This window comes from Brachyhypopomus gauderio, unplaced genomic scaffold, assembly GCF_052324685.1.
Source record: "Brachyhypopomus gauderio isolate BG-103 unplaced genomic scaffold, BGAUD_0.2 sc118, whole genome shotgun sequence".
Lineage (NCBI taxonomy): Eukaryota > Metazoa > Chordata > Actinopteri > Gymnotiformes > Hypopomidae > Brachyhypopomus > Brachyhypopomus gauderio.
This window is the reverse complement of record NW_027506939.1, coordinates 247990-271763: the sequence shown is the minus strand read 5'-3', so window position 1 is coordinate 271763 and position 23774 is coordinate 247990. Positions and strand designations below refer to the sequence as shown.

General features: G+C 45.4%; 2 protein-coding genes across 3 annotated transcripts; one reads left to right on the top strand and one right to left on the bottom strand.

The window, feature by feature from the left end:
* Positions 1-668: 668 nt before the first annotated feature.
* On the top strand, positions 669-2920 carry foxl1 (forkhead box L1). Its single transcript, XM_076993660.1, has one exon. It carries the CDS (start codon positions 1173-1175, stop codon positions 2409-2411), a length of 1239 nt encoding a protein of 412 aa, XP_076849775.1. The 5' UTR covers positions 669-1172; the 3' UTR covers positions 2412-2920.
* Positions 2921-9754: 6834 nt separating this feature from the next.
* kiaa0513 (KIAA0513 ortholog) lies at positions 9755-23574 on the bottom strand. 2 transcript variants are annotated; one of them, XM_076993621.1, is made up of 13 exons: positions 23427-23574; positions 18625-19104; positions 18261-18360; positions 17949-18022; positions 17387-17457; positions 16807-17011; positions 16648-16688; positions 16320-16398; positions 15375-15452; positions 13708-13737; positions 11899-11979; positions 11627-11721; positions 9755-11418 (listed from the first exon to the last, which is right to left on the bottom strand). In XM_076993621.1, exons 2-13 carry the CDS (start codon positions 18996-18998, stop codon positions 11369-11371), a joined length of 1278 nt encoding a protein of 425 aa, XP_076849736.1. In that variant the 5' UTR covers positions 18999-19104; positions 23427-23574; the 3' UTR covers positions 9755-11368. The 2 variants fall into 2 exon arrangements, with proteins under 2 accessions (XP_076849736.1, XP_076849737.1); XM_076993622.1 differs by lacking the exon at positions 13708-13737.
* Between the last annotated feature and the right edge of the window lie 200 nt (positions 23575-23774).

The following is a 23774-nucleotide window of genomic DNA, read 5'->3' as shown; positions in this document are numbered from 1 at the left end:
TAAACCCCAGAATGATATCAAAGAGAGCAACCTGCATTATCCCACACATTGAGATGTATTGCTCCTGGGTCCTGTATTTCTGGCTGAAACTTTATGAATCACCATTTTTAGAGGGAAAAGTCAAACTCAGGAAAACGTCTAAGTTTATCCACCAAAAGCTCTAAACACGTAATGTAATCATAGGCCAGCTGCGTGCACTTGTAAAGTTGTTATAATCCCCCGCGCTCCTATAAACAGGAAAATACATAATATAAAGCATCATGCATGCAAAAAAAAGGTTTACCCCAATGTTCCGCCAGATTTTCCTTTTTTGGAAATAGCTGCTGTCATAGAGTTTTGTTGACCACGCTCTTGAAACTGTAATACTTTATAAAATGTGTATCTATAGATTATACAATACCTTAAGGTTTAAAATTGGATTCAGCTATTTATTTTAAAATGTTAAATTATTTAAATAAATTATTAGTGTGTTCTGTTTCATCTTATAATTCAGCCTTTAAAAAAGAAAAATAACTAATTTGAAATGAAAGGAATCTACAATTAAGTGAATTATCTTGTGAAGTCTGTGCTTGAGTGTTTGTAAAATATTCAGAATTTCAGAAGCTTGGCTTCTGACAAAGTTTAAAAGAATTTGTTAAAGTTGTTTTTCTTTAAATACTTTGTTTTCTTTTGTACAAATCCAAAGAAGCTCCCAGAAAGAGCTTCGTAGTGTTTGCTTGTTCTCTCTGTGAGAGCAACTTCAGCGTCAAGGGTGGACGTGATATTTCAAACATCAGATCAGTGCGTTTATGTATTGGGTGCCCGGAAATTTTTCCAAATAAACACAGCTTGATTCAACTTGGGTGGGCAGACTTATCAACAGACTAATTCTATAAACAAATGAGGGACTAACCAAGCACCCCATTGGCTGCTCGGCAGGGGCCGCGAGGAGAGAGAGACGGGGCTTTCGGCAATGAAATTTTAATTAATGTGGGTGGGCTGAGAACACAACGAGTGTTTATCATAGACAATTTATTTTCCAGTGCTAAGTCAACATAAAACAGCAAACGTACAACAATTATTTAACATTTTAGACCCCTGAAGGAGAGGCGCAGTGGTACACGTTGTCATTTGCAGAAGAGGGCTTAATCTCCGAAGTTGAACCGGCACAGAAATAACGAGACTCAGCGATCATGAACTTGTACCACACTCAGGCATCGCAGCCTGGTATGGGTCCGTCGGCTCTGGCCCTAACCAAGTCACTCATCTATGTGTATGGCGGCGAAGTTGGAGGCATTCTCCCCTCGCTGGGATTTGCCTCAGCAAGACAGGAACCTCCACAGAAGCCCCCCTATAGCTATATCGCACTTATCGCAATGGCCATTAAAAGCGCAGCAGACAACCGCGCAACGCTGAGCGGAATCTACCAGTTCATCATGGACCGCTTCCCCTTTTACCATGACAACAAACAGGGATGGCAGAACTCGATCCGGCACAACCTCTCCCTCAACGACTGCTTCATCAAAGTTCCCAGAGAGAAAGGACGCCCCGGCAAGGGTAGCTACTGGACACTGGACCCCAAATGCCTGGATATGTTTGAGAACGGGAACTATAGAAGACGGAAAAGAAAGTCAAAGACTCAGGAGACAGGTGAGGCTAAAGCAAATCACAAAAGACACCGGGCAACGCAATCTCTCGGTCTCTGTGATGCCAAACTTCACACTGCTACCCGGTTTGAGAAAGACAGGCGGTTGGCTAATGAAAACGCACTGACAGAAATGATCAATCAGCAGTCAAGACAGAAAGAGCAAGAGCTTCATGACGGACACCCCAGAATCAGCGCACGGAGTAGCGACACTCGTGGACATCAGAGTGCGACTCAGCCTCCAGATTTGGCCATGCACACCAAGAGCTGCCCATCCACCTACTCCATGAAACAGTTCAGCGGCGAGTGCCCGTCAAGTGTGCGACCTACATCCCCGACCGAGGGGTCAAGCGCCACACCGCTGGAAGCGGAGTCCAAACTGCACTCTTCTCACACAAGTGCAATGACCACGAGGAGGCCGAAGGATATGGGGAAAAAGGGCGACTCTTTCCATTTCGTTGGAAACGCGCAGCTCCATGACATTAAACCAAACGGAGCGACTCGTGAGGCGAACACCAGAAAAACGACCGACAAATCGAAAGAATTTAGCATCGACAGCATTTTATCGAAAAAGGTCAATCCGTTGCAGCGACGATGCAACTGCGGAGCCTCGGCGGTGACGTGTCTGGAAGCGCGTGATCGTGTAGTCGCGTCGTCACTCCTCCTGGGTGCTCACGCGCCACCACTTTACCCAGGGAGCTACCCGCTTGGCTCGTATTTGTCATTGGCCTGCCCTGAAAAATTGTTTAACTGTAGCGAGAAGACTGGCGAAAAATTCTTCTACTGAACTTGTATTGTTGCTACAATAACGGAACTTGTATTGGAATTATCAAGTTAGTAACATTTAGTCTAGATTTTGTAACAACTGGATGGAGTTGAGCATCAGCCCAATAAGAACTTCAATTACCCATAAAATGATTGACATTCAATTATTATTATTGCTGTGGTGGTGGTGGTTGGCACAGCCTGAGTGGCCGACTTGGAAGCTTCAGATCTGGCCAGCAGTTCTTCACTGATGCGTGAGCAGTGGGGCTGTGTGGAATACCAGCCCTCACTGATGTTGCTGTGTAAATGTAAATGTTTCTTTGAACTGTGGTTATTATTATGCTCCATTTTCTGCCTGTAATAGGTATACAAGACAAATTGCTGACTATATAATACTGTTCTCTTCAGAAGTACCTCACAGGTGAAAACACATGTGAACATTTTTGGGAAAATATAATAATTATTTGAATGTTAAAGGAATAATCATGGCATACAATAAACATGCCTATAAATAAAACTGTTTCCAATGAAGTGCACGACTGCAGTAATGTGCTGTGTGATTAACGTCCTCCAACAAAGGGACATTACAACAAACAACAACAAAGAATGTTTTTTAAACTTCAGTTTATTTTATGTATTTTTAACTCCCATCCTAGCGCAGTGTGAAAGTAATTTGTATTTTTTAAATACAGACTTTCTGGACATTTGCTAAGATGCAATTTAGGTTTAAAGCCTTGAAATGGTTCTCTTAATGTGACAGTCTGACTCAGAATCACTTTTGTTCAGCCGTATTTTTCAGCTACAGGAGTTTGGTTTGGTATGATTCAGTACACATTACATAAAGATAACAGGGCAAGATGCACTGACATTATTGTGTAACAAATACAAGGCGCATCGTGTGAACACACAATCTATAGCATACACATAGGATCCATGTACAAGTTAGAGGGTAAACAAGACCATTTTTAGTATATATATTTACAGCATATAGATTCCAAAAAGAATGGCCCATGTAAGCTGGATTAGTGAAGTTGACAGTACTGGAGAATCTCCCATCTAATAGCATTTACGTGGAGGAGACTTTGGCATCCGCTGTCTTCCCCGCCACTATATATAGCCACGTCTGTGACTCAGCTGGGAGCCCTCGCGTTGCGGCCTTGGAGCGCGCAAATGAGGAATGCTTGTGGAAATAAATAAACTTGCCCACATTTGAGCGGGCGAACTTACTTTTGCAAGCATTTCCTGTGTATAGGATTCTTTTGGTCACAAGTGTAAATAGAGCGACATCCATCCGAGTGTTCCGGGTGAGAGGGAGCGTTCCGCTCTCTAAATCCGAAGCTCCCATCTGTCATCCTTCTCCTGCTTCCAGATGGGCTCCTTAGAAGGACGGGGGCAGTGAAGCTCTCTTCTCGCCACCCCTGGCTGTGTGGGCCACTCTGCAGCTGGCCAGGGGCTTCTCAGAAGCCAGTAAAGAGTAAAACGATCGTCCCTCGCTGCGCCTCGATGGCAGCGATGTTCGTCGCCTACGCCCCGATCTCTAGAGCCGCACCGTGTCTTCCTTTTCCTGCTTTAAATTGTTTTTTTTATCAGATGTTTTACTGTAGCGACCATATCAGATTTCTACAGATCAAAGTGGTGATTGTGCATTGTTGTCTTGGAATACCATGGAGATGATGGAATTCTGCTTAAAAGAAATTCACACATATAAGTGGTAAATCCTATGAACTTTTATGAAACCTCATGATCATGACTTTAGAAACTGGTATATGTAATAGCTCATACTGAAATTGGAAGATTTTAACAGCTAAATAGGACCCTTATAAACATACATGTGACTGGACACTGGGCCAAAAGGCCAAAAGCAACACGGTTATAGAGTGGATGACCCTTAGCTGGTCTCTTCTTGGAGCAATTATTCCTTTATGAAAATATAAATACATAAAGGACAAATTTTATTCCATTACATAAGCACATACATGGATTAATATGGTCAGTCCAATTTAAATAAAAAGAAAACGCATGATGTCACAGATGCCGTTTTACTATTAAAGCAGGTTTAAATCTAATTTAAGCTCAATCTGTACCCACCCGCCTTTCAGAATGCTGGACAGCAATAGTTGAAAGGCTGTTATACTCAGAGGCGTTGCCATGGTGCCTTATAGACTTGTTATTATACTTCCTCTTTTCATCCTGTAGCTATAACTGGGGAATCCTGAAGGAGTGTCCTCAACAGTGTTCTGCTTCTCTGAGTGGGTAATACCTGCCTGTGTGTACCAGTCCCAGAGGAAGCCACGCTTTACATTCGCTGACACCCTCCTCTTCCTCTGCAGCCGCAGACAGCAAGTGTTTTCTCAGCAAATCCAAACGGAGCAGAAGGCAGAAGAACAGCCTTTTCCTGTTTGGAGCCCGTCTTTCAGTACATTCATTTAAAAATAAACAAGCAAAGGAGTGATGATGCTCATAAATGGTTAAAGTGCAAAGAACCTCGTTCCTGTCACAGGGAGGCATGTCCCCACTTCTTCTTTTGGTTTGATGGGAATCAGAATGCAGTCTGGACCATCTACACTGGGGGCTTCAATCCTAGTGTATTGAAGACAATGTAGAGCAATCACAACAAATCTCAGACAACCACCAACTCACTGGTAGATTTATTTCAAATCAAGAGCAATAATCACCCCCCCCCCCCCTTTACAATGTGATTTTACATGTCTTCATCACCAGGGGATGATGGTAACCCCAGTTAAGGTCTGGAGGAAAAGACCTGAGAGATGCTTCACACTTACTACTGCTTGATGGACTGACAAAGGGTCAAACAGAAAGAGTGGGGTCAAACAGAGAGGGCGGGTCTTAAGAGTGGCTGTCTGTTGTGTCATCACCCCTTGATCATGTACAGTCACAGCTCAGGTCAGTGTTTAATCACACTGTTTAAAAGGAGCTGCCTTCAAACGCAGCTTAATCTTGCTGTTTGTTATGTGTTTTCACTGTCTATATAAACGGAGCTGGGTTGCCCAAATGCATGCTTGGTGCAGAGGGTGGGCGGGGCTTTGATGAAGATTGATGGCACTGATGTAAGGATACTGGCTGGTTATGCTTGCTGGCACACTGCTTTACACATCAGTGTCAGCATAGGGAGAATAACACACCAGTGTATGAATTTATGTTGCTTTGTAACACACACACACACACACACACACACACACACACACACACACACACACACACACACACACACACACACACACACACACACAGACTTAAGTTGATATAAATATGTTAGGCTGATGAATATATTGATTTTTTCATAGACTATGGCATGTTCAGTGCATGTATGATTTTCTAGATAAATAAATTGCCCCTAATCTATGTTCTCCATTTAACTGAGAGCAATTTTGCCACTGCTGGGATTTGGACTGAACAACGTAGCAAATAATATAGTGATATAATTAAAATTCAAATAATTCAAATGAACGCCACAGACATGCTTGACCTTGCTACTATTAAACTTCCTACACACACACACACACACACACACACACACACACACACACACACACACACACACACACACACACACACACACGATTTTGGGTACTGGGTTTATCCTCCACAGCCATCTGGGTTTGTATCTGTTGTTATTGTGATGTGAGGGTATTGTGTGAACCGGTGCACCACTGTGCAGGACAACAAACTCAGAGATTTCATTCAACATCATTATGGCATAGTGGTTTTAACTCTGGGTCAGACACAAACATGCACATGCACAAGCACACACACCCCCTATATAAGTACATCCACTGAGACACATTCTGTAATTCATTTACTCCTATTCTTAAAAAAAACTTTATAAAAGGCACATGCATGCTGAAAAGCCCCTTTGTCATTGAGAACTCGCTGCAGAGTGAATGTTTACATGCCTTTGAAGATTTCTTGACTAGAAATCTGTAAAATGAGGTTAGCACAATAAATATCCATTTCACTCACACATATGGCCATCCAGGGCAATGTCTGCTCATACTGAAAAACCTAAAATAACAGAGAGATAATAACAGAACTAGTCTAGTTATGCTGAATGGACCAAACTAATTCTTACACAAATAACCCAAATAATCCTGGTGGATTACACACCAGCTGGAACTGGAGTCTCTGACGGCAGCTGGGAGAGAGGCTCTTACGACAGATCTCCTGCTCATCAGGATCAGGCTCGTCTTAGCTCATGCTCAGGGCTTAAAGTGCTTCCACGCATTGACACCATCAGGGGTTTAACACAGGAAGAAGGAAGGCTATGTTAGGCAGCGTTTAGGTCATTAGTCAGCCGTTGTGCAGGTGCTGCTTACTTTGGGCATGGGAATGTGTTTGCTGAAGCCCTAACGGCCTCTTTCCTCCAGGGTCAAGGGCCTTGTTGTGTCATGTTTATCTCACAGCATGACCACCCATGTACTGACTGTAGGGCTTTTATGGTGCGTTTGCTGTTCGTCCAAAAGCCCTGAAGGAGGAGAGCACGCTTGAGGAGTTGCTTGTCACACTCCTCTGATTCTCCTCACAGTGTTGTTATCTACATCTGTAGGTCTACATCTAGGTTTCTACACCTGTAAGTGTACATGCAGATTTCTACACCTGTAGGTCTACATCTAGGTTCCTACATCTGTGGGCCTACATCTATGTGTCTACACTTGTGGGTCTAAATTTAGGTTTCTACATCAGTGGGCCCACATCTATAGATAGGAGGCTGTATAGGGTTAACAGTCTTAGGGGATATCATGGTGTTTTTGTGTAGGAGGTTGTATAGGGTTAACAAGGTTAGGGGTCATCATGGTGTGTTTGTGTTGGAGGTCATACACGGTTAACAGGGTTAGGGGTCATCGTGGTGTGTTTGTGTAGGGTTAACAGGGTTAGGGGTCATCATGTGTTTGTGTAGGGTTAACAGGGTTATTATCATGGTGTGTTTGTGTAGGTGGTCGCATAGGGTAAACAGGGTTAGGGGTCATCATGGTGTGTTTGTGTAGGGTTAACAGGCTTAGGGTCATCATGGTGTGTTTGTGTAGGGTTAACAGGATTAGGGGTCATCATGATGTGTTTGCGTAGGGTTAACAGGGTTAGAGGTTATCATGGTGTGGTTGTGTAGGAGGTTGTACAGGGTTAACAGGGTTAGGGGTCATCGTGGTGTGTTTATGTAGGAGGTAGTACAGGGTTAACAGGGTTAGGGGTTATCATGGTGCGTTTGTGTAGGGTTAACAATGTTAGGGGATATCATGGTGTGTTTGTGTAGGGTTAACAGTGTTAGGGGATAACATGGTGTGTTTGTGTAGGGTTAACAGTGTTAGGGGTTATCATGGTGTGTTTGTGTAGGGTTAACAGGGTAGGGGTCATCATGGTGTGCTTGTGTAGGGTTAACAGGGTTAGGGGTCATCATGGTGTTTGTGTAGGGTTAACAGGGTTAGGAGTCATCATGGTGTGTTTGTGTAGGGTTAACAGGGTTAGGAGTCATCATGGTGTGTTTGTGTAGGGTTAACAGGGTTAGGGGTCATCATGGTGTTTGTGTAGAGTTAACAGGGTTAGGAGTCATCGTGGTGTGTTTGTGTAGGGTTAACAGGGTTAGGGGTCATCATGGTGTTTGTGTAGAGTTAACAGGGTTAGGAGTCATCGTGGTGTGTTTGTGTAGGGTTAACAGGGTTAGGGGTCATCATGGTGTGTTTGTGTAGGGTTAACAGGCTTAGGGTCATCATGGTGTGTTTGTGTAGGGTTAACAGGATTAGGGGTCATCATGATGTGTTTGCGTAGGGTTAACAGGGTTAGAGGTTATCATGGTGTGGTTGTGTAGGAGGTTGTACAGGGTTAACAGGGTTAGGGGTCATCGTGGTGTGTTTATGTAGGAGGTAGTACAGGGTTAACAGGGTTAGGGGTTATCATGGTGCGTTTGTGTAGGGTTAACAATGTTAGGGGATATCATGGTGTGTTTGTGTAGGGTTAACAGTGTTAGGGGATAACATGGTGTGTTTGTGTAGGGTTAACAGTGTTAGGGGTTATCATGGTGTGTTTGTGTAGGGTTAACAGGGTAGGGGTCATCATGGTGTGCTTGTGTAGGGTTAACAGGGTTAGGGGTCATCATGGTGTTTGTGTAGGGTTAACAGGGTTAGGAGTCATCATGGTGTGTTTGTGTAGGGTTAACAGGGTTAGGAGTCATCATGGTGTGTTTGTGTAGGGTTAACAGGGTTAGGGGTCATCATGGTGTTTGTGTAGAGTTAACAGGGTTAGGAGTCATCGTGGTGTGTTTGTGTAGGGTTAACAGGGTTAGGGGTCATCATGGTGTTTGTGTAGAGTTAACAGGGTTAGGAGTCATCGTGGTGTGTTTGTGTAGGGTTAACAGGGTTATGGGTCATCATGGTGTGTTTGTGTAGGGTTAACAGGGTTAGGGGTCATCGTGGTGTGTTTGTGTAGGGTTAACAGGGTCAGGGGTCATCGTGGTGTGTTTGTGTAGGGTTAACAGGGTTAGGGGTCATGCAGGCCCTTCAGCTTCGATTCTCCTAGCCGAGGACGTCAAAGAGCTACGGAGGAAAAACTGCAGTTCCACAAGTCAGAAATGTTAAACGCACACTGAAAGTTCCAATGTGTGATTGCTCTGTAAACACAGAGACATCACACACAACCACTATGAAATGAAAACTCTGTGTACAACCCAATCTCAAAGCAATCATGTCCTTTGTGAAACACAGGGATGATGTTGATGTGGAATATAAACCCATACAAGCTTATACAATATACCTTCACCCACACACTCTCTCCTCTCTCTCACACACACACACACACAAAATTTGTGCATCACATATACTCATTACTGCAAATGTTGCCAGCAAGCCCAACATACAAGGGTCCATAAGCACAAGGTGTTCCATCTCATTGTTATGAGACAGTGATATTGGGACTAGTTGCGCAAACTGCTAGAGTTCAAGGGATGAGGGAAGGCGGAGACATGTGTAAAGTGGGCGGGGATTAGTGCTGAGTGACGAGTGAGATAACTGCTTGCTCAGTCCCAGGTCTGGCACTAATTAGCTGTGGTGCAGTTTTCGTTGTACAACACCAGTGTCTGGCTCTTCACAGCTCATTTCCAGCCGTCCAATCAGATCAGGCCGGCGTGACGGCTGTTTGTTTTCTTGCTCGGGCAGGCGTGGCAGTCATTTGGCAGATCCCTCGACAAGGGGGTCCTAAACGCTCCCACATTGAGCCACGCTGGCCTGCAAAGTGTCTTTGCACACGAGCATGGCACACACACACACACAGAACTGTATGACTAAGAAAAGTCTAATGAACAAATGTGTGACAAGTATGGTATTATGATCTGTAATTTTATATAATCTGAAACTTAAGAGATGTTTTTTGTAATTTTTATTATAAACACAACAGAATATTCATAATAGATGGGGTAACATTCTGAGTGGAACATTTCAGAGGGGAATTGGAGGGCAAAATATCCCAAACATGTTGGGAAAATATAATTCTGACAGTACAACAATCCACACCACATTACGAATTGTACCATGATATACACATTTTACCACGAAAATGGATGCAGAATATCCCGTCCATGTACACCATGACACCACATACACATAAATGAACAATTAACAATCCAGACATTCCTTTTGACCATGTTGCAAAACCTCATCAAATTCGATACAAACTTCAACATTCCAGGATAAAAACTCTGTATGTACAAACTAAATATATTAATTCTATCCCCACTGGAGAAGAATTCCTCTAACCGTTTCATACATCTTTTAAAACGGCCACTTGCCCCTTCCCAGCTCAGCAGGCGAAAAGGAGTGGCTTGATCGCCCTCTGGTGGGCCGAAGTATTATTACGCTATTTATGCTGACGCGATTCCACTTTCGCGCACGCTCACTGATCACATGACATTGCACAACACGAAAATAGAAAGTCATGCTGTTCCTACAGCTCATAATGACCCCATCCATCACAAACGACTCGTTTTAAAAACCGCAAACACACAGAGCAGGAGGGGACACGAAGGGGGATTAGTGCAATTGTAACTACACCAGCTGCTTTGTAGGAAATGGGAGGACGCCAGAGCTCACATCTCCAGCTCTGCAGAGGGACAGGTCACAGAGAGAGACAGGTCACAGAGAGAGACATGTTTAAAGGCACTTCGAACAGAGTTACAAAATTGTCTGTTCACGAGGCTCTAACACCACATGCAGGACACATAGATAATACCACAAAATATTAATACTGCTCTGCACATGAATGGTGCAGGAGGAAATGTTTTAAATGACGAATGACTAGAAACCATGCAGGAAATGTTCAGTATGACCGCAGGGGTTCTCTCAGTAGATTTTCTCATGCTTTGAACAAATTGAGAGAGCTTTTTGGGGACAAAAGGAAACATATATCGGAAAGTTTAAAAGACTTAAAGGATGCATAAATATTCATCTGTGTACAGGTGTTGAGTACAGGTGTTGAGTACAGGTGTTGAGTACAGTGTGCAACAATCCAGAGAATCAGACACCTAACTAACACAAACACATTCTTCTGACAAGATTCACAGGGGCTTATGGGTAAGGTGAAGCACTAATGGGACTTGTAGTTTTTACTTGAGTAAAGGAGAATTTCCGCATTTTAGCGGAACAGCAGTGTGTAGGATCGGCTGGCTATTGGGTGCGTGTTATATACTGTATATTTATTGCGTCAGATAGAGCGGTCAGCGGTATGCCTGACACAGCAGATGCTGAGCTGTGTTCTGAAGCACAGACCTGGTGTGATAGCACACCAGAGCTGGAGTGTGCTCCGCTGTACAGAGCAGTATCCCTGCAAGGCAGCATCTGGGGAGAGGTTTCACGCCACATCCTACACACATCACCCACGACTCAACATGCTGGTGTACTGCAGGGGTGTGGGAGCGGGGCTGTGGAAGGGGTGGTGGGAGACGCTGGTGAGAGGCTAGGTGTCACTGCTGGGTACGGATCCTCACTCCACAGCCATCTGTTCAATATGCTCACTGAGCAGCTTGTACTGGTCTGAACAGGACAGAACCCAAAAGAAGACAGCGTCACTTTAAAACACTGTTATCACGAAGAAACCTCACTAGTTCATGAAACGGTCCCTGTACAATACTGAGCATCTCGCAAATCACAAATAAAACTGATGAATTCTACAGATCATACTGATATGAGAGAACTGGTTAGGATATGGAACAGGATGTCAAAGGGGTGTGAATTAGTTTACCTTCGTTCAAGTTCCCAATAACTGCTTGCTTCTTCAGAAAGTCATTGCAGAGTTTCTTACTCAGTCCAAAGGCCAGCATGTTGTGAGTGAAGGTTCTAGATCCACACAAGAACAAAACCACTCAACACACACTCACCATGGCAACAAGATGTCCTCGTTTGTGAGACAAAAGGACATTTTTAGCATGGAAGATAAGCAGCATTCATTTGGGTCAGTTTGAAATATGCGCGACAAGCAGTCAGTTTAGGTGTCAGTTTAGGCAGTCAGCTCACCCCAGCTGTCCAAAAGTGATGTTCTCATCAATCCGGGAGCTGTCTTCTTTCTCTTCCTGGGTCATATGACACCACTTTTCCCTGAAAAGGTGTGAGGGCCAAGGTCAATAATCAAGGTTTAAGGTCATCATCAATTTCACTGTGTTTGTTTTAAATACAAGTTGGCAAGTGGGAGATGAAGAAACCCAGTAAACCTAGTGTTCAGCCCCAGTGCCCTGACAGAGCACGCTAAACCCACTTCAACACTGACACAGCTAATGTACAGAGGGCAGACAGACCATCGCCATGCCAACACACTGGGACACTGGTGTCCATGCACACACGTCCACGAGGGAAGACTGCAGGCACTCGAGTGAATTCCGCAGATGTAAGCAGTGGTTCATGGTTAGCTACAGTCAAGGCTGAGAATAAACGCATGTAAAGCAAATTAATCAGCAGGAAAACAAACAAACAAACATGAAGAATGCACAGCAGAATTCTTCCCAAATTCCTCCTTCATCGTACTGGGTTCCTGACAAAGCTTGAACCAGAATATAGTCCAGTCCTACAGAATCTGAAGCAATCACGCGATGTTTAATAAGGGTGAGCATTTAGACAGACGCTTGCAGGTAGTTAGTTGCATAGTTAGTTGCATGTCAGATGGTTAACGCACTGTTGAGTGTTGCCATTACTGGGGATTAAAATTCCTGGTAAATCCAGAACATATCTCTTACAAAATAAAAGTTGAAAGGTTTTGTGTTTGGGCTTAAGAAACATGTTTTGGGACATCTCCAGCAGGACATGGAAGGGTGAGGGGCTCCTACAGCAGAAGAAAGATGTTGAAAGAGGAGTCATGCATGCTGATGTACAGCTGCATGCAATCCTGCCATGCAGTGATGAGTCAAGACGTGATCCATGTGAAACACACAGAGAGAATAGCCAACCATGTGGCCGGTGAGAGAAGCCTGGACTCCACTACCCAGAAAGCAATGTGGCCAGTGAGAGAAGTCTGAACTCCACTATCCAGAGAGCAGTGTGGCCAGTGGACTACTCTACCCAGAAAGCACGTTCTCAGAACTGGAGCGTTAATATCCTCCAATTCTCACTCATACAACGTTATATATGATCCAAAGGAAGTACAGTTGACAGTGAGCAGTAGTTGAGATGGGCAGACACGGAGGTTCATGGGCCTTCAGCAAGAAGCAGTTTTACATATTAATTTACTACATATGCCTAACTAACAAATAACAAGGGTACAGCAAACACTTTGATTGGTTGTGTAGTGCATGCTGGGAAATAAGGCTGAGGCCACCCTGGAGAATGTAAAAATATGTAAAAAATGTGTTTCAAGTCAAAGTTTGACTTGATTATGTTAATAATCATCATTTTACACTTAATTAAAATTATGTCATAATGAAATAATGTCATTATGAAAAACCAGCTGATTCATTTAAATGAGAAAGATAAATCAACTGCACTGAGCGCTAGGCATCAAGGGGAGTCCTGAGAGAAGGTTTTTGGCGTGCAGTTTTGGGTCTGGTTTCCTCTGGTCTTAAAAAGCTCAGCAAATATCTTATCAGTCTATGACACAACTTCCTGCCCTCTTTGCCCCCACACTGGGGAAGATGACCTTGCAGCTCCGTTACTGTGCAGCAGTGCACGGGCGTGTACCAGCGTGCACGACACCTCCACCTGCTTCAGCACAGCCGCCACAGCCCCCAGGCCCTTCTCTACTGCTGTCTCAGCGAGTTCTACTGTCCTGTGGGGGTGGGGGGGGGGACAATTTCTGTCTAGTGGCGCCCAGGGTGGTGGACAGAATGAGCGACAGACCTCTCGTCTTTCTCCTGCTCAGCCGTCCGCCTGTGTGAGGCAGCAAGGCGCAAGGAGACAAAATGTTAACGTGGCATGCAGAGAGAGAGAGAGAGAGAGAGAGAGAGAGAGAGAGAGAGAGAGAGAGAGAGAGAGAGAGAGAGAGAGAGAGAGAGAGGCAGAGTGGGGGGGGCAGAGAGAGAGAGAGAGACGGGCAGAGTGAGGGGGGGATAGAGAGAGAGAGAGAGAGAGAGAGAGAGAGAGAGAGAGAGAGAGAGAGAGAGAGAGAGAGAGAGAGAGACAGGGCCAACGTGGGGGGGGGGGCTGAGAGAGAAAGACAGGGGCAGAGTGGGAGGGGGCAGAGAGAGAGAGAGAGAGAGAGAGAGAGAGAGACTGGGGCAATGTGAGGGGGCAGAGAAGGAGAGGGAGAGAGAGAGAGAGAGAGAGAGAGAGAGAGAGAGAGAGAGAGAGAGAGAGACAGGGGCAATGTGAGGGGGCAGAGAAGGAGAGGGAGAGAGAGAGAGAGAGAGAGAGAGAGGCAAAGTGGGGGGAGACAGGGAGAGAAAGACAGGGGAAACATGAGTGGAGACAGAGGCAGAGTGTGGGGGCAGAGAGAGATGAGTAGAGAGAGACAGGGTAGTGGGGAGTGAGAGACAGGTAGAGAGAGACAGGGTAGTGGGGAGTGAGAGACAGGGTAGTGGGGAGTGAGAGACAGGTAGAGAGAGACAGGGTAGTGGGGAGTGAGAGACAGGTAGAGAGAGACAGGGTAGTGGGGAGTGAGAGACAGGTAGAGAGAGACAGGGTAGTGGGGAGTGAGAGACAGGTAGAGAGAGACAGGGTAATGGGGAACGAGAGACAGGTAGAGAGAGACAGGGTAGTGGGGAGTGAGAGACAGGTAGAGAGAGACAGGGTAATGGGGAGTGAGAGACAGGTAGAGAGAGACAGGGTAGTGGGGAGTGAGAGACAGGTAGAGAGAGACAGGGTAGTGGGGAGTGAGAGACAGGTAGAGAGAGACAGGGTAATGGGGAGTGAGAGACAGGTAGAGAGAGACAGGGTAGGGGAGAGGGAGGCAGATGGAGGGTGAAAGACAGAGAGACAGATGAGCACATCGGTGCAGCAGTGTATCACACAGTGAAGTTGAACACCATGTGTCAGACATGTCCTATTACCACTCTCGCTCTCTCTCTCTCACACACACACACACACACACACACACACACACACACACACACACACACACACACACACACACACACACACACACACACACACACACACACACACACACACACACACACTTTATATCAGAGTTTACTACCCAGTCATCAGAACACAGATAGTGGCATTCAGTGACCCCAGGTGTTCATTGCTCCCAGCGTCTTGGTTCAGACACATTAAAGACAGAGCAACACTGAACACTGTGTGCTGGGAGGTGAAGTCTGGGTTGAGAAACACCCAGCAACCTCTCGGCTTATCTTCTCCAAACATCTCCACCCAGATGATATGAAATGGGTCGTCACACCCAGCTTAGTGGAAGATCAAACTGAAGAGAACTAGCTATTTCTCTCTCTCTCTCTCTCTCACACACACACACACACACACACACACACACACACACACACACACACACACACACCAAGCTACAGTAGACTTCTACAGCATGATAAATATAGAGCAAGTGGTCTTACTTTGTGGTGGGAGACCTCTTATTCCTCTCACAATGTACGGCATCGAAGAAAGCAGCATTCCAGAACCTCAGGGTGTGCCTTCGAACACAGAGCAGGACAGAGTTCGAAAAGCATCCAGGAGATCGCTTAGGTATCTGATCATAACTGAGAATGCTATCACACTGCAGGGTGAAGATCTATCTCTCCTAAAGAACCATCTTTACTGTCGGGTGAAGATCCATCTCTCCTGAAGAACCATCAGAGTGAAGATCTATTTCTCCTAAAGAACCATTACACTGTAGGGTGAAGATCTATCTCTCCTGAAGAACCATCAGAGTGAAGATCTATTTCTCCTAAAGAACCATTACACTGTAGGGTGAAGATCTATCTCTCCTGAAGAACCATCAGAGTGAAGATCTATTTCTCCTAAAGAACCATTACACTGTAGGGTGAAGATCTATCTCTCCTGAAGAACCATCAGAGTGAAGATCTATTTCTCCTAAAGAACCATTACACTGTAGGGTGAAGATCTATCTCTCCTGAAGAACCATCTCACTGCCGGGTGAAGATCTATCTCTCCTGAAGAACCAGCACACTGTAGAGTGTTGTTTTTGCAGGGGAATTTACTATATTTGACATACTATACAGCAAATATACTATAAAGCAGCTCCATTTCTTGGTCTATGTCATACATGTGCCATATGTGGGATTTGAAACTAATTCTATTCTATTGTACAGTAATTGTACTAATTGAACAAATTTTAGTATTGTACAGTAATTGTACTAATTGAACAAATGTTAGTATTGTATAGTAATTGTACTAATTGAACTAATTCTAATAGAAATAATTATAGCATTGTACATGAATTGTACTAATAGAACTAATTTGATAATTGTACATTAATTGTACTTTAAGGATTATGCTGCCAGAGCAGCTTTGAACCTCACAGTCAGTGAAGCACCTACCAGATTGGCTGCTGTTTGAGATGCGTGTACAAATAAATCTTCTCTTCTTCCTTCTTCTCTGGAGACAAGGGTGGAGATACTGTAGCAAATACACACATTCACACATAAATTAACATGTAAGAGCACACACACCCCCGCCCTTCTGCTCACACGCTCTCACACAACACACACCCTTATTTATACTGTAAGAACCAGCGGGGGGGGTGACATGTCCCGGGCACAGGGGGAACACTACAGACACATACACGGGTTCAGCAGACCTCAAACTTTCAAAAGGTGCCTCCTCTGAGAGTACGTAAAGGTAAATAAATGAATGGAGGAGAGTCACCTGGTGTTCTAGGCTTTCCTTCTGATGGGCTCTCTGGATCACTGTGGACAAAACACGGGACACAGAGGGGGAGTGTGTATGAGAAAGAGGATGGAGAACTTTCACCATTCATCATGGTGAAAAAGGTAGGTGCAACCAGTAGGGGGCAGTATTCCTCACTTGCTCTTCTGGGCAGAGGGGCCTCTCAGCTTGCTCTCCAGTCCTCCAAAGAAGCCCTTCACGTCACTCTTAGCCGTGGTGCTTCTCAGCATCTTCTCGGCCATGTCCCTGGTGCCCGAGAGCCAGATCTTCCCGCTGCGCAGGTACGAGTTGATGCCTGCACTTGGCTTCTCCAGGAGCTCTGTGGGGGACAGCTGCGACTTCCCTGGGAAACGCAGGATTAACACACGCACACGCGCACACACACACACACACGCGCACACGCACACACGCACACACACACACACACACACACACACACACACACACACACACACACACACACACACACACACACACACAGGTTTGCCAAAACAAACAGATCTCCTTTATAGAGTATGTTCATTAAAATGTGTCCTCATGGAATGGAACCTGTCCACTCCAAGCAAATCAATGCACACAAGGACCGGATGCTCACAGCATCACCTGATGCACCTGGGCCTTTAGTCATCAGCAGTGGAACCCCAGCTCCATTGTGCTGAAGTTCACTTTTAAGTGAAAACACATTCTGTGTTGTGTGTTCAAAACGACCATTTCTTACCGACATAATAGTAGGTGAAGCACATGGTCATCAAGTGCTTGGCGGGGCTGTAATCGTCCATCTGGTAGCACCTGTCATTTAGTCACACAGGAGAGCAGTAGGACGTCAGGTCACACCAACCCTGCGTAGTCTAAGTGTACTCGTAACACTCGTACATGCAAATATTGACTTTACTGGAAGCCTTCAGGAAGTAACATGGTGGAATGACGTTTGGCATGTGCTGTGTGTCCCGGTGCAAGAAAAGTCCCGGAGAAGCTGGAGATTTAAAACAGGAGGAAGTGGCCTGACGCAGGCATGACAGAAAGGGCGGGGTGCAAATGGCCTGCTTGTGAAATGATGTATTGTGCAATACGAGGAGGATATACAAATCTCTCTGCATGAAGGCAGATTCAGGGACGGTACCATGCATCTTTTGGCTAATGTCATGATTTCAGCTTTCAGTGCAATATGAGTCATGTTGTACATCATGAGATAAACTGAGGTTCGGGATATTTTTCCAGATTTACACAGGATATACAATTCGTCATGTTTTCATGATTTTGTAGATTTGAGAGACACTTACTCAAACAGCACGACAGCAAAGGACTGTACCAGTCTGTAAAATGTCTGCTCGCTCACACGCTTCGAGTTGCAGCGCTGGTAAAACCCAAGAAGCAGCACATACACACACGCACACGCACGCACGCACAGGCACAGGCACAGGCACACGCACAGGCACACGCACAGGCACACGCACAGGCACACACCTGCATTAGCCATTGTGTCACATATGTCTCAGCAGACAACAGAGCATTGCTGAGGATTTGGACAAGTAAACTGAATCATGAGTCTAGAAATAGAAATAAGGCTCTTATATGGTTCTCTCTTCTCTTACCTGGACGCTGACATATTTGGAGAACCACTCCCTGCCTTTGCTATTCTCTCCACTACACATCTCACCAAAGCGTGCTTTCTCTTCCTGGTCAAAGTCCTGTCTGAGAGAGTGAGAGAGCATCATATAAAAGTAGCTGATCATCTTATATTAAAAGACTACATTGTTTATAATCATGTTACTTGAAGATTATTCTGCACTTTCATGCTGTTCGGTGTGACTTTATTTCACCAGCATTTCAGAACCCGAGTTATACTCAAGGCTTCCTTTTCACAGCGGTTAGAGACTACTCTTCAAAGGACCGCTCTTATTCTCAGATGATAATCGTTAAATGTGGTGATAAAGTCATGCCTTCGATGTACCTCACCTGCCATGAAACAGCTTCTCCACGTAGGCTTTCATGAATTCCCGCCTTTCTGTCACTTCCACCTCCTCGGTGCTGTGACTGGATGAGGAAGATGACAGTCGGGAGCGCGACTGGTGCGAGGGCGAATCAGAGGCCTCGTTCTCGCTGTCTGCCGACTCTGTGACATCACTGTCGTCTGCCCCCTCCCCCACCCCGTGTGCGGTAACCATGGGGGCCATGGGCTCGGGCAGTGCCAGCGAGGATGAGGATGCAGGCTCGGGAAGAAGGGGCTCAGCCGAGAAGAAGCCAGGAGGACCAACAGCAGGGGGCATTGTTCCTTCAGTGTTGGAAGGCATGTCGAAGTCTATGAGGTTTGCCACTGCATCCCCCTCCATTGTGATCCTAGAGGGCAACACCGTCTGGGCTGTTGTGGCGACACAGCTCCAAATCTACAGAGGGTGCTCCTCCCCCACTTGCTGTATTCCCAAGCTGCAGCTAGACCTGAGAGAAGAAGAGTGGCAACCTCATAACATACATTTAACACAAACACAGCAGCCCAACTGCAGCTGCTATCCCTACCCAAACCCTGGGTGTGTGTGTGTGTGTGTGTGTGTGTGTGTGAGTAGGTAGGCACCATTTCTCAATCTCACTAAATGTCACAATCTCTGTACATTTCTCAATCTCTTTTGCAAAATCCACGCATGGCCCTGCACCACCACTAATGTGTTGTTGTAGTGATTTCCACCACTAATTGGTCAGCTGTGCAGCTCAAACACACAGAGGATGTGAAGCATGACGGAGGCCCTGGTGTAGCTTCCCAGCGGCTCAAGGCCGTCCCCATCTTTAAGTAAGTGCTGGCTTTGCAGGCTAATGCATACTGATAAGATGCCCTGAACTGCATGGTTAGTTCATTGTGTCCATGAGAGAGTGCCATCTGTTCCCGGGACAGCCTGTGGGAATGGTAAACTAATTTACAACATATGATTACAACATCTGTTTCACATGCAAACTAGACTGCAGAGTAATAGGGCTTGAAAAGGTTTTGATTAATCTAATCAGGCCCCTCTTGATTAATGGACAAAAACAGCATACTGCCATTACACTGCTGTATATTGTAATTGCAAAGGGTGTATTGCAGTGTATTACAAAATAAACCATGAATAATCTCATTAAAGCAAACAACACCATAATGTCGGTCTGAATTGTATAAAACAGCAGAAGCTATATTCAATAAACCAGGAGATTATCTAACCCATAAATCATCTGTTTTAAAAGATTCAGAATAAAGCCATCTAAACCCATTCCTTAGCCAGTCTGCTGACACATGTCTGAAAGGATAATTATGTAATGTAATCCCACACAAGCGTGACGTGTATGATGTGCGTAAACACTAAGGGGAAAAGGTTTGGGGCCACAGCTGTGTCAGAGAGCCATGCTGCTTTAGTTTGTAGTAGATGAATGTCAGGGGCGGCTCCGGCCACAAATCAAGCAGAAACAGCGCCAGCGTGTGGCTGGACGCAGCGTTCCCGCACAGCAGGAAGCAGGACACGCTGCCAACACACCAACACCGACCTTCACTCACACTGCTGCAAGGCCTGGAGTCACCCTGCCAGAGGGCCCGATACTCACACATGATGGAGGGAAAGATGGGGGGGGGGGATGGAGGGAGAGATAGAGAAAGTGAGAAAGGACAGAGGGAGAAAAGAGAGAGGAAACAGAGAGAGAGAGCTGACTGCATGGTCTGCAGTATTTCTGTTTTCTTGAGTTGAAGTAAAGACCTGTGTGTCCCACCCTCCCCACCCCTCTCTGTGCATCAAAACAACACCCCACTCCCTGGGCCCCAAGGCCGAGCTCTGCAACTGGTTTCATGGGAGGCGAGAGTGCAGGTCTGATTCATGGGTGATGCTGGGGTCCAGTTCTGTGGACTGTATGTGAGAAAGCTCACACCAGAGCACAGTGTTACACCAGCTCACACCACGTCAAAAGAGGACTTAAATAAGGGATGGATTCAAACATGGCCTCTATTACAAACCCAGGGCTTACACAAGGACTTGCCCTTTTAATCACGCATTCATGCATATTCAAGTTCAATTCACAGCACAGGAACAGACCAAAAGGTTATCCTGTACCAGTAAACAAAATGTATTCATTAAGACCTAGATGACATTTAAAGGGGGAGGGGGGGGCGGCAGAGGGATGTAGCGGAGTGCTATTCATGTAGCGGAGTGCTATTCATGTGCACTTATGGATCGCCTTCTTTCATTGGTCCTGAGGATGTCCGGTTCATCTCACCTCAGATGAGTCTCAGACTCTGAATGCTCGGTTTACGCACTATTCAGCATGGGCACGTAGACAGAAATAACTGCCCAGTCACAACAGGGCCTTTATGCCCATTGTGGGAAGCTGATTGCACTCCTTGCTTGTAACAGAAAGCCTTGCACTGATGTCTTGCAACCGAACATTGAAACAGATCAGTCGCTGGGTAGAAAGCGATTGGACTTTAATCTCCAGCCACGGGAGTTTGGAGCGCTCTGCCAAGTCTTATAGGGTTGCGTGTCCACGCAGCATTCCTGATCCGTGTGCCATGCTGGTTCCTGATCCATGCTCATTCCTGATTCACAAACAGTACCAACTCCTCTTACATTCATCACTAGTCCTTTAGCAGGATGGGGAAAGACCAACCTCATGAAAGGCTGCTTGTTGCCAGATATTGAGTTTGTAATAGTTAAAGGAAGTGAGTCTCAGTGGGCAGTGTGGGCCCTTTCCTGTACACCACAGACTCATTCCTCCCCATGCTGCCTTCCTGAGTGCCAAAACTGGCGTGTTTTACTCATTATGACATATGTACTTGTGCACATACATTTGGGTATCTGGAGTGTCTACCAACCTGCAAACTGGGAAACAGGACGATACAGTCAAATTTGTGTGGCCAAAAACATGGGCCAAAATCATCCAGCCAGATTTGGCTTCTTTTATTAGTCCTTAGTCCCTGTCCCATCTGAGCATGGCCACCAGTGGCTAGAGACCGCAGGGAACTGCTTTAACTTGAGCAAAAGGGTTAGAACAAGTCCCCTTTAAAGTGGAATGCCATGGGTTGGGTCATGGGCCTATGTTCTACTGTCACAACCAAGGTCACATTTTGTGTTTAGTGTATCTATCACTTACAGTTAGTTTATCAAATCATGGCCTGGAAATAGACCACTACCATAGCAACAGAGCTTCACGATAAGCACCCCTGCAGCTGGCCTCTCAGCACGCAGGAACACAAGGGCCAAAGATTTGAGATAAATTGAAATGAAAGCCTCAGGAACAAGCTCCCTTTAGCGACAAGAACAGTGCTGGGTTTGTAAAACAGTACGCTTAAACACTTACAGACCAGGACTGGCTTTATAGAACAGTGCACTCAAACAGTTCCTGCTCTAATGGATGTAGGTCAGTCACGTAATTCAAAAAATCCCAAAGTGCAAGCGGATTTTAAACAGGTTTTTAGAGGATTCATCATGAGAGTCTATACCTTTTCTCTTACATGCAACAGCAAGAAGGCTTGGCCAGTCTTTTTCGGAGCTTTCACCTCATCTGAGCATAAGTAGAAACATTCATGAGCTTCACCTGTAACCTCCCAACGCTGGAGATGCAGGACTGCCCCACTTTACAGACCACACTCAACTCTGACGCATATAACACAGGTCTCTCACAGGAAAAGATGTGAACAAGGAAGCACATAGGTTGAGTGAGAGGAGCCATCACTCCTGAAAGGATTAACAATGTTCAATATTCAATGAGATCATGCAACAATTTGCATTTATGTAAAATCAGTCAGGATTTAAATGTATTTAAACAGACCTGATTGATATACCATAACTTTGTATTTAATTTTTTTTTTAGTTTTGCTGCTTTACTGGGCTGTTTGTGGTCAGAGCCAGTCATTGGGGATGCCGCGTCAAAACTAATCCACAGGTCGTTATGATGACAAGAACAGCATTCGTTGTGCAACAACCACCTGCAACACACACCCTGTACTGGAACACCTATCTCTACACTGTTCATTCATCTTATACCTCACATCTCATATCTCACACAGGACAAACAAGGAAAAACACAGGCAGGAAGACTAACGTGAATGAGGACAGGATCCCTCCACAAGTAGTTCCGATAAATACACATTCAGAAATAAAACTGGTGAGACGAGATTCAAGTGATAGATACTTTTCGGAAGTTACCATCATAACCTACGGATGGCAATAAATAAATAAACAATGTCGATTAACGGGAGATGAGCGTTCCCTTATACGTGTGAACTAAGCTATTTTTACAGCTTTGGAGGCGAAGACGAAACTGTAAACTGACGCACTTTGAACAAGTGGCGCGTAGCGTGCAGGATAACTCGATGATGATGATGATGATGCTCTTAACTAAAACACCATCTCCGTCTACTGTGGCTGCGTCCAGCGCGCACGAGCTGCCTAAAATGAAACCACCCGCCCACTTCGCATTGGAAACAACGCACTCTTGCAAATATTATATGAGCGCCGACAGACTTGCTGGACAAGCGAGAACGTGATCCTAGTATTCAGAAAGACCACACGGCCTTAACGTCACCGAGAACAACAATTACTGGACAGCAGGTAATGATAAATTACCCTTGTGTGGGCAGCGTTCAGACGGTGCTGCAATGGAATACCGCAAGAAGCTACAGTCATTTGGAGTGTGCAATTAAATTTTATTTAGTCTGACGCAAAAATAGAAAGATACACGGAAAACATCTGCGTATGTGTAGACCATGCAATACGCCTTCTCGTTAAAATATATTAGATATAACTTACCAGAGAAATCCTAGATTAAACTATGTCTTCCCTTCGCGTCGCGTTTCTTGGACATCTCGCTACGTTCGCCAGTTAACGAACGCGCATGCGCAACAATGTTGGTAGTTGGGGGGGGACCCAAATGACGTCAAAATCAGGCACGTGACGCTCTTGCTCGCTGCGCGTTTCTCAGTTGTCACGACTTCGATCGGTCTTTCCCATCAACCTTTTACTGCGCGGGCAGCAGGGACGGACTGGCCATCGGGTATACCGGGCATTTTCCCGGTGGGCCGACGTGCTATTTGGGCCGACAGTCCTGACACTTTTTAATCTATTTATATATTGGTCTGACCGGCCCATAAAACAAGT